The sequence below is a fragment of the Mytilus galloprovincialis genome, chromosome 11 (genome assembly GCF_965363235.1).
Source record: "Mytilus galloprovincialis chromosome 11, xbMytGall1.hap1.1, whole genome shotgun sequence".
Classification (NCBI taxonomy): Eukaryota; Metazoa; Mollusca; class Bivalvia; order Mytilida; family Mytilidae; genus Mytilus; species Mytilus galloprovincialis.
The window spans coordinates 37,497,107-37,513,873 of record NC_134848.1 but is presented as its reverse complement, the minus strand read 5'-3'; the positions used below and the strand labels follow the sequence as shown (position 1 = coordinate 37,513,873).

General features: G+C 32.7%; 1 protein-coding gene and 1 long non-coding RNA gene across 2 annotated transcripts; both read right to left on the bottom strand.

Annotated features, from left to right (window-relative positions):
- Nucleotides 1-941: 941 nt before the first annotated feature.
- Nucleotides 942-3,078, bottom strand: LOC143051125 (uncharacterized). The gene is made up of 3 exons (XR_012970608.1): nucleotides 3,027-3,078; nucleotides 2,139-2,564; nucleotides 942-1,552 (listed from the first exon to the last, which is right to left on the bottom strand). It is a non-coding gene; the product is annotated as an uncharacterized LOC143051125 (long non-coding RNA).
- A 1,749-nt stretch (nucleotides 3,079-4,827) lies between these two features.
- Nucleotides 4,828-10,410, bottom strand: LOC143052113 (heat shock 70 kDa protein 12A-like). Its single transcript, XM_076225084.1, has 4 exons — nucleotides 10,077-10,410; nucleotides 9,412-9,630; nucleotides 7,156-7,294; nucleotides 4,828-5,972 (listed from the first exon to the last, which is right to left on the bottom strand). The coding sequence occupies exons 1-4, from the start codon at nucleotides 10,092-10,094 to the stop codon at nucleotides 4,894-4,896; spliced, it is 1,455 nt and encodes a 484-aa protein (XP_076081199.1). The 5' UTR covers nucleotides 10,095-10,410; the 3' UTR covers nucleotides 4,828-4,893.
- Nucleotides 10,411-16,767: the final 6,357 nt, after the last annotated feature.

Below are 16,767 nucleotides of genomic sequence, written 5' to 3'. Positions count from 1 at the left end.
GGGCGAGGTTGTAATTATCAATAAAGAAGGGGGTCGTATCAAACAATTGGAATTCGGAAAGGGAATAGTACACAGCCTCTCTTCTGGTATAAACGGGACAATATACTGCTGTGAGGGTGAAGACGGGATGTTCCGATGTGTCAGACTTCTAGATGGAAAAGTCTTGTTTACGTATAATTCCGAGGATTTCCGATGGCCAGTTAACATGGCGACTGACGTGCAGGATAATATATATCTGCTCGGAATGAAGTCGCATAACCTTCATCGCCTGCTACCGAAAGGGAAGTTTCATAAAGAAATGTTGACAGAGAGCGACGAACTAAACTTCCCACGATGCATTGCGTTCAACAAAAACTATTCGAAATTATACATATCAAATGATCTGGGGAAATCTATTTCTGTTTTCTCTTGTAAATATATTTGATTTTCTTTGCCAGCAAGATTTTAAAATAAATTTTGTGAAATAATCAGACATTTCTCCTTATCTTTAATATTTCTGTAACATAGCTAAGAATGTTGACCATGCAGTCTTTCTGTATTCTAGTGCTAGCTTTTGCAATTACTTCTCATACAAAAATAAGGAGATGTGGTATGATTACCAATGAGACAACTATCCACCACAGTTCAAATGAATAGGATTTAAGCAATGAAAGACAACCGTACGGCTTTCTTCAATGAAACAGACCCATACGGTCGGCTATAAAAGGTCCCGTCATGAAAATATGAAACAATTCAATAAAGAAAAGCAAGGGCCTTATATATAACAAGACTATTAACAAAACCAAATACGACCCAACAACAACCACTGAACTACAGGGTTCTGACTTCAATTCGTTTTGCTATTGGTTCAAATTGTAAAAGGGCTCAATTTAAGAGCTATGTACATAATTAATTTTGTTGTAGAGTTAACGTTGCATGGTGGAGAATTTGCAAGTTATGCAAACGATCCAAGTTTTAATTTGTATAGCATTAGGCATATTATAACCATATATTGCGCCATTTTTAACATATTTGATTTTTTGGCTCTAACCATTGTCTTCTGCCAGCGACGTTCATGTAAGAAATCGAACTTTGACTTTGAATAATGTGAAAACCACGCAAACGTTCTTTTTCTTTATGTTTGCCGTGCAGCAATCACCTTTACTGTTTATTAATATCAAGTGTCCACTATAAGATAACGACAGCTGTATATAGCCTTGACATTCATCGTTTTCCCACAATTTTGTGAGATAAACACCTGAATATTCCGTAATATCAAATGTAGTTAAATCCGGTTGCGATTCCAATAATAATATTTTTAAATAAAATAATTTGGGTTTTCTACGCCCTCTTGCAATAGGCTGGCAATTGAATGTTATTATTTCTCCTCGATGAATTGGTCTGTTCATAGAACATGATGTCCATGGGTTTGGATGGACCAAGCTTATTTTTGTAGGAGAGAAAAACAGCATTTTAACCAAATCACTAGTAATGGCGTCACTTTCGTTTGTTGAGATGACGTTAACATCCATGTTTTCATGAATCTTATAATCTTTCAAACCACCAATTTTTACTGGAAAAAAATATAGATTGCATTAAACTGTTAATTTATATTCAAAAGTTTTATTGTTACAACAAATGTACATAGTATTTCAGACTCTTTCTAAACTATACATTCCATGAAAAATGTGCCGGAAATGTTAAGCAAACGGCAATACATTTTTCCCTAAGATATAATCTTTTTTTGGAAATGCGATCTTCGACAATAATGCAGTGCAACATTCAGCTGAACGGTTTCAAAACATACCTGCTAAATCATTGCAAATGCATAAGGGAAAGACAATTTAACTTCAACATGTGCATTGGGGGAAAGGGTGATTAAAAAAAGATTTATATATAGCGTCGAAAAACTAAAATAAAAGTTGACTCGGACACAAAAATCATAACCCCCCCCCCCGTTTTTTAAGTTAAATGTTTGCTTCTTATGGCTAAATATTGACTAATAGTGCTGGTTTTGCTCATTTATTCTCGAAGGCCGTATCCGTACTTTATGGCATCATTTACGTTTGGTCTCTGGCGATAGTTTGTCTCTTTGGAAATCATTCCAGTTCTTCTTCACTGAGGTTTCAACAAATATTATGAATTATAATATTTCTCACCTATTTCTACAGTAACTGTGCCATAAATTATTTCAAAGACAATCCAAGCTCCTCTATTTCTTTTTACGTTTGCAAAGCGTTTGCCTGTAGTAACTGAGCGTAAAGTCAGTGTATCACCATCTTGTCTTTTACCGCGCATGATCGTTACAAATATCGGAGAAACATTTCAGAGTGTTATGCTACTTATTTGTGAAATTAGATCAGCTCCATGCACATGTTTTCTGAGGTTAACAAAGAAAATCGGGTCGATCTGAATTACACCAAATCGTATCTCACCACTTCCAGATAATTGGACAGTGATCTTATCGCCCTGGTTGACAGGCAAGTTTGTAAACGCCAAACCACCCGAATAAATTGGCGCCCACTTCACTGCTAAGCCATTGTCAACGACTGTCAAATTCTCACCATGTTCTTCAAATTTAATTTCTAAAATTATACATCAATATAAAAAAAAAGAGAGAACAAGAATACATGTGACGTTAACAAGTTACGCATAGAAAGAACCACAGAGCAGGTACTTGTATACAAAATTTACCAAAATGCAGTTGCACTCCGTGAAATTGGTTATATTTTCTGCGATATCTATGCGACTTTCATGCATATGAGAGGCTTAAACATGTTAAACTAATGCCGTAATATTACAGTTGCTTTCTATTCGTTTGATGTGTTTGGTTTTTGGTTTTGTCATTGGATAAACTTTCCGTTTTGAATTTTCCTTTGAGTTCAGTATTTTGCTATTTTACTTTTTTGACATATGTCATACATTACCGTTGAATGTTATCATTATTAAGAGTTACACCCACTCATTATATTTTTGTCGGATGAATGCGACAACTTTTCATTAAAATGATAACATCGAAATATTTTTTATATAAATTTCAAATTTACCTTCTGTTAAAACCATTTCAAAATTCAAACTTCCATTTAAAGTGTCGTGTCGACAACCGAGTCATTAATTCAGAATAATGTGTTAAGTGATCCTATCACAGAAAACAAAAGAGTTACTCATTTATAACGATTAACATTGTAACAGTTACATATGATATAAAGACATTTGAAGACAGAAGTATATACTTGTTTTATATAGATAAGACAGTTTATTTTGCCATTTGTGACCCCTATTATAGCTTGAAGTTCAGACAGTGGAGCCAAAGCTCCATGTTGAGACTGAACGTTGAGCTATAATTGTTTATTTTCTACAAATTGTGACTTGGATGTAGAGTTGTCTCATTGGCACTCATACCACATCTTCTTATATCTGTTGTAAATTGGAACTTCTTGACAGGTCAACCTTTATCAAAGATTCCTATTTACCAAATCTTTTAGGTCAACCTGTAAAAATATATGAACCTTCAGTTGGAAATTTATGTTTAGTTTAAACATACTTATTTATAGTGGATTGGAGTGACTGTCCAGAGAGAATCACAGTCCTTCGGTAGGAATATTGACGACCCAACTCAATTAAGATTGGAGTGAACAACGTGCTGGAATCGAACTCACAACGTCAGTATATATTGACTGGATAGTGATACAGTAGTTAAACTACTAAGACCACTTGGCCATCGAGGGCCACGACATTATATCGACTCTGAACAGACTATTCTTTGCTCATGTACTTATATTTTCAAGATTTTGTCACCACAATATATTGCGGTTAACTGCCATATACAACAACTTGTGTCGGAAGCTAGACGTACAAACGGACGAATGCCTACACTGGTAAATAGTGGTCTCACTATTGGAGACGGGACATACAACATTCAGAGATGAGACAAACATAAACACATGTTGATGGGATTAACTGGTTTTTTAGCACTCCCCTTTTGAATTATTTTGGAGTACCGGTATAACGAAAGAAAATACCATCTCAAAGAACAATTGAAACCTAAAGAATTCAAATTGTTTTTGCAAATTCCATAATTGAATCTGAAATTAAGATCAGATTTTTTAGATGTTTCCATTTCTCATTAACATTGACAACGTAGAGCTAACGGAGACATGTGACCGGATCGAGAGAGCAAATTAAATTTATCTGTTTTGACCTTTAAGTTTTTCAAAGCTATTAATTGATAGATTTTCTGTTAAGAAAAAAAAATATATAAACAGATATAAGAAAATGTAGTATGAGTGCCAATGAGACAACTCTCCATCCAAGTCATTATTTGTAAAAGTAAACCATTATAGGTCAAAGAACGGTCTTCAACACGGAACCTTGGCTCACACCTAACATAAGCTACATGTATAAAGGGCCTTCAAAATGACTAGTGTAAAACCTTTCAAACGGGAAAACCAACAGTCTAATCTATATTATACCCATTCTGTCCTGTAAAGAACCAACCAATTGATTGGCAAGGGGAAACAATTTGTGATAAACATATTCAAATCGGACTATTGGTTGATATGCAATCCGCTCATTTTACAGTCTAATATTGGCTGCTGAACTAAGATACATTATTATGCATCAAAGTCTTATACAAACGCGTATGCAGTAATATTGTAGTTATCCATACACCATGATTCATATAGCAAGCAGTTAAAGAACAAATGTGAGTGATAGACTCAGGTAAAATCCATTGAGTTACCAAATGGATTAGGGTGAACGCTATATCCAAAATGATTAAAACTATAACATGCACAAACGTTATGATGGCTTTAATCATTTCTGATCATAAAATGATTTTAAGTCTAATTTTCAGATAAAGTCATTTTTAATTTTCATATATTTGAAGACAAAACTACATTCAGATAAAAGGTATCACATAAAATCTATCGCTTCTTCAGTAATCTGACCCGAATGTTTGTCTCGGTACCGTGCGATCATTTCCGTTCCTCCGGTTTCCATATCAATAAAACCTTCCGCATTTTCCGGCCATTTACCGCTTGGCGGATTAACAGTGATTTTTCCTCTAAGGGAACAACCAGCGTCCGTGATATATTTAGGATCTTCGTCTTGTGAAGCGTACACTTCGATAATCTTCGGATGTTTTCGTAGTTCTTTGTTTGTATGAATATCTTGTATTGCCACTGTACGGGTTTGTCCAAGTTTAATGATTTCGTTTATTGAAAACATTTTTTGAAAACTTTTATCTGCTCGAAGTTGTCCATCAATTTTAAACGTTTTCTTTTCGGCTTGACCTTCAGGTACATATGGCCGACGAAGTGTGAGGCCTAGCGTTTCGCGACAGACTCGGCCAGTAACTATTGCTGGTTCGTGACCAAAAATAACTGATCCTTTTAAAACGGCCAATGAAATCGCCACGGGAAACACAACATGTTTTATATCGGGAGTAGCATCGACAATTGCTTTCCGGATTAAAGGAGCATCAGAAAATCCACCAACTAGTATCATTGCAGACGGCCCAGTACATCCTGTGTTCAAAGAGCTTTCATGTAAGTGCATGACAATTTTTATTGCACATTCTCGAAAAAAACTGTTGAAGATTGCTAGGTCAAATCGCAATTTGTCACCTATAATTCTAACCATACCTTGTTTGTCTTGTAATTCATCTTTAATATCTTTTCCTCGCTTACTTTTAAAAATATGACGAAGGTCTGCTCCGAATCTTATTCCGACACCGGTTTTCGTCCGTGAAGTTGAAAGTGTTTTCTTTTGCACTTCAAATTCTATCATCATCTCCAAATATTTGGAAAGATAATCTCGTTTAAACTCGTCCATGACGTCATTACCGAATACCGATTCTAAGAATTTTTCAAAATTCTTATTGACTTGGTTACCGCCCCATGCCCCTCCTGTGACTTTGCACACGTGCTCTATATATGTCAGTTTCTCTTCACGTTTTATAACTTTGACAACCGTTATATCAGCCGTACCACCTGAAATGATAATAGTGCTATTCATTATGTGACACTACAAACACAGAAAGTTCATACTAACATTTGCGGATTCAAGGGATGTGGCTTTGAGTGTGTATTGATCGGAATTTTTTTCGGCATAAAATCGTTTAAAAGCATTTCGCATTGCTCCGCTCAGCAGTTTATATCATGTTTGCTTTGTTTTGTGAAATTACGCGCCCACTTTCGCTTTCAAAAATCCGCAACTGATAAAGTTCTTATTACAGAATCGTCCGTGTCACTGTGCATTTATTTTATTATTAGACAAAATCTTCTACCGAACTATAGTCAGTCTTCATATGGTTCTACAGTTCGACGATGACTGAAATTGTTCGGTACCTAGAACATTTTGTATATTAATTACAGACAATATAATTTGCTAAATATTTCGACCCATTAGGATACAACTATCCGTTTGTAGCTGTTTTAGTCTTTGGTCTTTAGTGGGTAGTCATTTAATTGGCAAACATTCCACATCTGTTCATTTTCGCATAAGCGTGCCGTTTGAGTAAAAACTCCTCAAAGTTACCAGACTCATCAATGTGCTTGATTAAAATAAGATGGAGAGCCAACTCAAATACGAAGTTGCAGAGCATAAAAGTTTTAAACAAAGTGTATCGTCCTAAATATAGGCTTTGCCATTGAACGTTAATTTCCTTTCACGCGGATTATGCCTCATTACGATAACTATGATCGGGACTATGACTTTTAATTTTAAAATTTTATCTACCACATTATTTCTTTAAACGTTTAACATATAAACATCTTCAAAGTTGACGAGTAAAGCTGTCGTTGAATATACTATATATATGTCGCAAAGTTTTTTAAATGTTTAGCACATGATTGACTGGAAGTAGGGCAAAGGTTGGTCGAATTCTAAACACAATTTATTCTATAAAGAAAAATTATTGATCTACATAAAAACTGGATAACAACGATCATACTGTAGAGGCGGAGCGAGGGGGTCAACACGAATTCCCGAAAACAAAAAGTACCTTTTCCCGGATCCCGAAAAAAAATCATTAATTATCGAGTCTTGATACATGTAGGTGTAAATCCATCCCGAGTTCCCGCGAAATTATAGGCCCAATCCCGAATTCCCGCAAAAGTAAGGCCCAAACCCGATGTTCCAACAAATATCCTTCCGCCCCCTCAAACTACTTACCACCGAGATTTACTATCATAAGTCTTCGTCGTTCCTGGAAATATTTAGAAATTCCTAGATATTCGGGTAACACACTACAAAACAAGGCAGCAGCTTCCGGTTCATAAGCTAGCATCATCTGGGAATTTTCTATACCTGCCTGAGAGTAGAAAAAGATAGAGTTCTTACCTTCATTTATTCGTTCGTTTATTTGCTAACATTGTCTTTGTATTTCTAAAACTGCCTGAGGGTAGACAAAGATACAGTTAATTAATAAATTCATTCGTTTATTCATTCGCTTATTTTTATATCATTCATTCAATGACATTCATTTCAATGGCGGATCTATGATTTTTGAAAGGTGGGGCGTCATTCCATAAAACGTATAATACCTTCGAACGCATCGAAGCAGTAAATATTTGGACAATTTTATAAAAAAAATCATCATAATCCTGAAAACCCATTGGTATAGTTAAATTTTTGTGCGATCAAATGGGGGAGTGCTTTGCCCCTGGATCTAGATCTGCCATTGCATTTGTTTGGTTTTCCTTCATTCTTACTTAAAAGTGCTTACACTCTATCATTCATTTACTCTATCATTTATTTCTTGTTTATTCATTCATTCATTCATTTTTATTTATTCATTCATTTGATCATTATGTACAGCTCATTGTAGCTCAGGAAGGGGATCCAGTTAGTAAATCAACAGATAAAATCGATAACGACCGCCTTTTTTCGTGGAATTGGTACAGTAGTTGTGGGTTACACTTAGATTCCAGGAAACAAACCATCCTTTATCATGGTTTAAAAATATATATACAGTTTCTAATTTCTTAGATGATTGGAAAAAAACAAGATTTTTCTTGAGCAAAAAGTGGGAGGATGAATAGTTCTGCCAACCCGAATCGACTCCAATCCCCCTGAATCTCAGTAATAATTTAATGCATAAAATGATAACCAAACCAACAAAGACCTCACAAACAACCGACACTTAAATAAATATAAATTTGCCCTATTTTTTTGCTCTATTTTTCAATTTTTTGGCGCCAGTTTATTCTGCACTTTCAACAATTATTCTCTAATCTGTAAGCCACATCCAGATCCCCATTTATTGTTGAAATGGTACCAAAAGAGTTATACCCAATCATAAACTTCAATACCTCACAAGTATACATCACACATTTAGTTAAGTGTCATTTTTTAAATAACTTTGTATGTACTAGTATTTAATCATTTCCTTGAACATAGGAAACACTAGTTTCGACATCTCCTAGTTTCACAAAAAAATAGGGAAATGACTCATTGATACAAAATTTTAGTTTTGACTTGAAAAACTCATATTAGCGATTTTGTCAATAATAAAAGTGCTTGCCCATTGAAATATTTTTTTATGCTTTAAGATCAAATTTAATGCCTCTATTCAACAAATTGCAATCGGAATCAAATATTACAGAGGTATCTAAAAATGGTGTTCCGAAGGTTTTGTTCACCAAATTTTTGCGTTTCAATAATTTTTGCGTTTCCCAATATATCTAATAATGGGGATCTATAGATTTTCTTCAAGGAACAACAAAAGAAAACAGATTTAGAGAGATGTGCAAATAAGAGATATAAACATTATTAGTACAATTCATTATCATCAAAGAGCTTACATTGATATGTTAGAGCTAATTTCCTTATGCTTGTAGATAAAGACTTTGGTTGGTTTGATTGCTTTGTTTGTATAAACGTTCACTCAAGCATTGTACTGCAGAAAATTATGACAACGGCGAATAAGGAACTAAAGATGACTAGTATTTGAATTTTATTGCACTTATGAAAAAAAAAGGGTATATATACAAAAAATCTGAGACTTGAAACCTGCCCCCCCCCCCAAAAAAAAAAAAATAAACCACACATACACACACAAAACAACACATGACCTAAAACAAAACCAACAAAAATCCATAGAGTGAAATTGGGACAAACCGTGTACCAACTCTAAATCATATAAAACTGAATATAAGTAATCTCTTCTGTCACTGTTGCACCAATTGAATTTAAAAAGTAGCTTTAATATTGATAAATATGACCGACTATTAAATAAGGACGAAGCTGTCGACGAACTCCACGTTATTGCGTTGGGTGGGGGAGCTAACTGAAGAAATCTTACCTTCTCATAGTCTACCATCTTGAACTTTTTTCAGCGTCGAACCAAATGGCAAGGACGGTAATATCAACGAAGACATCAATGATAGTAAAGCCTTACTTTTTTGTCGGTGAACAAAGATAGCTTACCTTCTCAGAGGCCACCCTCATGAACTGCTTTGCAGCGTCGCTCCAAATGGCAGGAACGGTAATCACAAAGAAGACATCATCGATAGTAATGCTTAATTTTTTGTCGGTTAACATCTCAAGAAAATGGTCTTTGAGAAACCTAATTGATTCAGTAAATACTTTCATAGCAGGTAATTCCTTTCCTGTTACATCTAGGATCATCATTCCTAAGGAAATTTCCTAGGAAAAAATATTTCATTTATTTTTGTAATAAATCGATTAAACCTTAAAGCATTTTTAAAATAGACACGTTATATTTTGTATTTTAAGAAGGTGCTGGCTCAAATTACGAGAAAATGTAACAATAACGAAAATTATAGGCATGTCCGTAATAAATCGGTTCCCAACACGATCTTACATTCGTGTACTTGGTCTTAAACTCAAGCATAATAGTTGCAAGTACCTATTAGAAAAAGGCTATTTCACCCGAATTTTGAACTATAACATTTTTGTGAATATTTTCTTACTCGAAAAGAGCAAAGGCTTTTTATGTGATATTTTAATTAGGGTGTGTGATACATGCATCACAGGAGACGCTAACCCTGTCAGTCTCGCTCCTTTTTGGTGTAAGTGCAAAAAAGTAAAATCATATACACAAAATCTATGCACTTTGAATAATTACATACCCTATTATGTAATTGCATTTTGAAGTTCTTGACAAAATAATATTTGGCAGCTTTATCTGGGTCATCGTCTAACAAGTCTGAGTAAGTATGTTGTGCTCGGTATCCAAAGCAGTTAAATGATTGGTCAGGATTGAGCAGCAATATAGATGGCGCTCTTTTCTCAGAACTACTGTTAACTCCCTCTTCTGACCAATCGTGTGTGTTAATTTTGAGTGGGTGGAACTCAAAATCAGATTTGAAGGAAAATGCATATCCTGAGTAAGTTGTTCCCAATTTTATAGCAGCAACAACTAACCGGCTTCTTCTGCTTTCTGATATTCTCCTTGATGCAATTTTGTTTCTAATAACTACAAGAATAATTAACTCAGAAACAAGTTGCTTTTAAAAAAGAAAAGTCAATACGTGAACCTTAGAACTTTTTTTTATGCTAATTACTACTTCATCTGAACTGTAAATTAAATCTCAGTATTTTCATAACCATGTGTGTGGAGGATAAAGTTTTCTTTTGATTGTAAATCAGGACAATTATGGCATGTTGAGAGTGGTGTTAAATATAAGGTATGGAGATAAGGAATGTTTTTATTTCAATAGTTCGTTTCTGGTTTTTATTTCAATAGTTCGTTTCTTTAACAAAGTTAAAAGTTACAAAAATTTTCACAATTTAGATTATCAATCACAATTTATTTGGCTAAAGTCCAATAAAGATAGTCACATTTTAATCAAGTGAGTAATTTAATTAATAATTTAAATGTTGTTCGAAAACAACTATTAGAAACTTAGTAAAGTTATATATTTTACTGTCAAAAAGACAGAGGCATAATTTAGATATTTGTAATTTTAGCTTCTTATTGTAGCACCAGGGAAAAAACCAGAATATTTAAATTCAGTTTCCTATAATTTTTTTTTAGGATCACTGTAGTTGTCAAAGTTGAAACATGATACATTGTTTTATAAATATACATTAGTGTGTCTTTCTTTTCTCTTCATTGTAATCATCGATTTAATTGTATTCAAATCATTACAATCATTTTGTAATCATTTGTACCAAATTTAACCTGTAATGGGCGTCTTTCATTGACAATAAAATATATTTGATTTGATTGATTTGGATGGTGTTAGCTTTCATTTTTAACAGTTTGAATAGTCAAACTACTACCAATGGATGACACTTCTATGGTGTGTGTTGGTAGAGGTAATATTACACCTAGAATCTCTTCAACGCGGAGCCTTCAAGTTGGCTCACACCGAACAGCAAGTTATAAAGGGCCAAGAAAATTACTACCATTCAAACAGGAAAACCAACGGTCTAATCTATATAAAAATGAGAAACCAGAAACGCGTATGATCTACAATGTACATAAACAGACGACAACTAATGTACTTCAGATTCCTGACTTAGGACCGGTGCAAACATTTGCAGCGGGATTGAACGTTTTAATGGTACCAATCCTTCTCCCTTTTCTGAAACAATAGTATAACATCACAACATAGAACGACACACTATAAAATATCAATTGGAATGCTGAACTCAATCAAAAAACGCAAATTAGCACACAATGAATACTTAATATACCTGTCCAAATCCAGAGCCTGTCTTTTTTGTTTGATTATTATCGTGTCTGTTTTTCGTGTTATTTTTACAATTTGATGTTTTATTTCCATTTGAACTTATCTAAGATATTAATTAAGAAGACAGACGGATACAGATATGTCTCGTGCATGATGGTGAAACTATACCACCTATAGAGGGGGGCGCTTTGGCCTATAATTTGTTTGTATAACTTTCCATTAAACTCAATTTTTTTGTTTTTCTTAGAATTAATTAAACAAATGCAGTTTAATCTTTTTTTATTGAGAATCTTTAAAGGATATTCTTTTGTGTCAATTAATTATTCTGCATTGATAACCGTTTCTTTAATTTATCAATGATCATATTTGTGTACATTTACGTTTCATCGTCGTGATCATAGGCAATTAGAATGCATTCCCTTTTTACCTTCTATGTTTTATTAATGCAATCTTTTGTATCTTGAACTGAAAAGTTATGCCTCTTCAAAAATGGTTTTATATAAGATAATTTAATCTCTCAATGCGTCTCGTGGGAGAGTTACACTCATTGCATGATGATCTGTCATTAGGAACATCAATTAATGTCTCCTTCTAGTAGACCATTTCGCAATGCCTCGTTAATTATTTCTAGATTAATTTAATGATTTTTTGAAAGACTGAGGTACATGTATCCATTAGTGTTGAATCAATATTATTCTTTAAGAATTATACGTATGGGAATCTATTTCTTTTTTTTTCTATATAGATTATCACCTACATCTTTTATTACCATATAGCATATAAGTGAGTTAGAGATCTGTGTAAAGTTCTTTATTGCCAAGTTTTAGATACTATCTTAAATGCTCCGTATGGAGGTGCTCTTAATTACAGGAAGCTAATACAGATAAGAAGAATAAATGTTCCGAATGAAGAATAATTAAGGTTCCGAATATTTCTCCATAGACTATATTTCTAACTAATAAAACAAGTTGCTTTTTTAAAAAAAAAGAAAAGCAAAACATGAACCTAAGACCGCTGACTGCCGGGTCACAAAAAGATTGTAGCTGAATTTGTGTTTGCTTTTGAATTGAAATATTTGACTGTGAATAGAAGAAGCCAGTTGAAAGTATATATTTACAGCTTCTATTTGAATAGTTATTTTAAAGCTCGACTATTTATTACTTGGGAATGTACATAATGTTTCCGATTATAACTCTTTGACAAATCCTAATTTCTACTAACCGGATGATTTATGAAAATTGCACAAACCTATCGCAATATAAATTTATGCACTCAGTTTGCTTTATAATCTAGAATTCTGGATGCATTTATTTTATCTATCATATCTTTATATTTTTTTCATGGTAGCGGTATGTGGTGAAACCATTGGAATGCAATTGATTGGGACCTCTTATGAAGAGACTTATTTTGGTCTCATAAAACATCTCAAATTTTAAGGATTTCCTGATTTTATTTAAATCAATTCAAACATTATACAGGGAAACTTAGAGCTTAGAATTTCTTAATTCAGAAGTTTATGAATACCTTTACACACTTTCGAAATAACCAATTTATATAAAAAGGTATGTAGATATAAAAAGATACCAGAATTAAAATGATGTTCGCCAGACACGAGTTAAGTCTACAAGAAAAGCATCAGTGACGCTCGAATGAAAAAAGTTAAAAGGCTAAATACATGTACATTACAAAGTTAAGGAATCTATTCTTTGGGTAGACAATCCTTAGCTTTTCGAACAGGTCAAAGTTGCTAATAGAACAGTGACTCAAAAAAGAAATAAAATAGAAACAACTCGAGGTCAGAATACCGTTAGTAATGATGACCGTGCTTGAGAGTCACATGTAAAGCTCTTTCTGCCGTGTCCTGTATTTATATAACAAAAACGAACATAAGCTTTCACGAGTGAATTTAATAGTATTGCATGCAAGTAGTATTTTAGCGCACGAAATAGTAAATAGAAAGCATCACACTGATACTCAGGAAAATCTAATAGTTGAATTCGAATGTCAAACGGTCTACCTTAAATGTTTTGACTCCGGATTCATTGACATTTTATCCAGAATTTTTGAGAACGCAAACCGATAGTGTGCTTTTGAAATGTGATCAATAATGTGAATGAATCAAGACGTGTAGGATAGTTGGTCAACACAATGAATACAATTTTCAAAACCGTACCATAGTACAAGTATGTATATGCTATAAGGTTAAACTATTAAAACAAACAAACAAAATTTGAATTGAAATTTCATAGTAAACTAACGTTCCTGTTAGTATTTTTTTTTTCAAATTCTTTGAATATATATAATATCAATAAACACGAACGTCAAGTATTTACGGATGGACATTTTATTTATCGAACGAATCTATTTTCAAATTCAAACATTCCACTATGTGAATATATTACTATGCAAAATATAAGCAAAAGCTTCTAAATCCATACTAAAACAATATAAAATAATCAACATTATGGTCGTAATTAAATTTTGTTGTGATAATTGTAAATTATTTTTACGGTTAATGTGAGCTGCAAGAATTTAAAATCATGCGTTATGAATTGAAAACAAATATTTTTATTCACGACCGTTTAAAATTTAAATATTTAATAAATTTATCTTACTTTCCGTTTTATGGATATATGATAATACAAAAAAAAAAAAAAAAATTACTCAAAAAACCCAAATAACAAAATGGTATGAAATAAATAACGTAGAAATATAAAGATTATTGTTTATAAACATTTTTTCGTATGATGCAAGAATTTATTAAGATTTAATTTTTATGTTTCCTGTACAAATGAATATTTAAAAATACCAAAGCAGAGTATCTTGTCATATAAAATGCTTATTTCTTAATTGCAACTCTGAAAACATTCTGATTTCAATCATTGTTAGTTTCTTCAGAAACATAAATACAGTATTATATTTTATATTTATTTCTTTGATTCGGATTGAATAAAATAAATTTGATAAGAATATTATCTTTCTGTTTTCCGATCTAATAATAATATTTTAACCAGAATGTTCTCTCTCGTAAGTCTATGATGAAATACACAGTATCCCGTGGTTCAATCTTCAAACATAATTAGTTTACATGTTATCGAGACAACAGACACTACCACGTTATAATTGACCTAGATACACACGTGTACAGTGGTCGTTTTAAAATATATAATTGCATCGTCAAGGGCCATCAAGGGACCACACCAAAGACTTGATAATGACCTGTTAAGACCTGTATAAATAACCGAAAACTTTCGAGACGTTCCGAGAAATTTATTCTGACTTCCGGCCGAGAGATATCGAGTGGCCCATAGACACATCCAAAACTCGCCAATATATAAGCATGAACCCCTCAGGGGGTTCATGCAAAAATAAACTGTTTGAATATCATATCAATAATTATCATAAAGTTAATAGGATGATTTGTGTTTGCCTACCTTTTATAACAGAAATGGAGCATTTAAATTGGTACTGTATATTTTATTCATATAATTTAAACTTTAAAGCGGCCCTGGCTACATGGATTAAAACAATAAATAAAATACTATTTTTTTTTGTAAAATCATTAATGAAAGTGAAATAATGATATAATATATCGCTTTTAGCATCCAGTATCATAATGGTTCAATTTTGTCAAAATAAACTAAGAAACATTGATGATGAATTATACTTGCAAGTGGATAATTCGACCTCTTTGAATCCGTATTCATTTGAACTTTAATTTACCCCTTAGCAAGAGATGGATACCGCATTCATAGTGCGTGTTCAATTGCTTAAAGTCTTTAAAGGAAAAGAATGTCAAAATTGAAAGTGAAACAAAGGTAAATCATTTGATAGACTGATTTGATCCACAAAAAAAATCATTCTTATATAGGTAAAACGATGATTAACATATATTTTTAATCTTTAATATCAAATAAAACAGACCTAGAACAATCCAAATGCACGAGTCTAATATCTATTTATATCGATATTTATGTTTATATCCCTTATAATGGCAATTGGAGGTATTCTGAGATCAACTCGACATTTAATTAAATGGCGTCTAGACTAAAACGAAGCTAAATATTTTCGAGCCTATGTCCGGTATATTGATTATTCTAGACTTTTTTTATAATTTGGATAAATGTTTTTTTTTTTAAATTAGTCTATAAAACACTATAAAAATTTTCCGATCCCCAATTTGAGAAAAAAATATTGTGGTAAAGCAGATGGGACAAAAATCTTCTGAAAAACATATTTTCACCATAAAACATACCCCCCCTCTTTCCTTCTAAAGTTAAATGGTTGCTCCCTAAAGGAAGAACTTATCGAAAACCGCAAATTAAAGATGGGTACTCCTGATGAGTAATCAGTTGCTGCTCTACTATTGGCACTTGTAAACTCACTTAAAGTATATGAGATCATTACGGTATACACTGATGGTATCTATCTGATCTGGTACCAAAAGATGTGCAATTGGTTTATATTCTTTCATTTTTTTTTCAATTATACGCATATGAATATCTATCATACAACTCAATATTATAAATAAAATATATGTACGATGTCCAGTTATTTAAGAAAATGGTGATATTGTCTTTCACAATGCAATACCATTTCTTAACTAAATTAGTTTTATTTGCACAAGTCAGAATGTAGAACATCGGATTTAACCTGTGACAAAATCGCCGTACAATCTAATAAAATCGATAGGGGTACGTTTCCTGTTTCGGATACCCCCTCCCCTAACACAACTTTCAGCACCAGTTCACAAATATTTGAAAATAACTGTTCAACAAAAACAATTACTTTTACATGTTTTATGTCAATATGTTTAAATCAGGTTCTCATTACTCTTTTTTGAGTGTTTTATGTATAAGCTAAAATCAACCTTTTATATAGGTCGATGTAACACATAAGTTTCTGTCAATGGACGACCATTTTGATATATATGTTTGTCTTTTTTTATTCAGGTCTTCCATACATTTAAGCAAGGAATTTCTGTTAAAAATAGTTAGGAAAACCCACTTGTTACTCCGAAACTAAATAAGTAAATAAAATTAAAGATTGAAAGAGTGTTTTTATTATTTTTTTTCTTATATAATTTAAAAATTTGTTAGATAACACCAAAATGAAGAGTTTA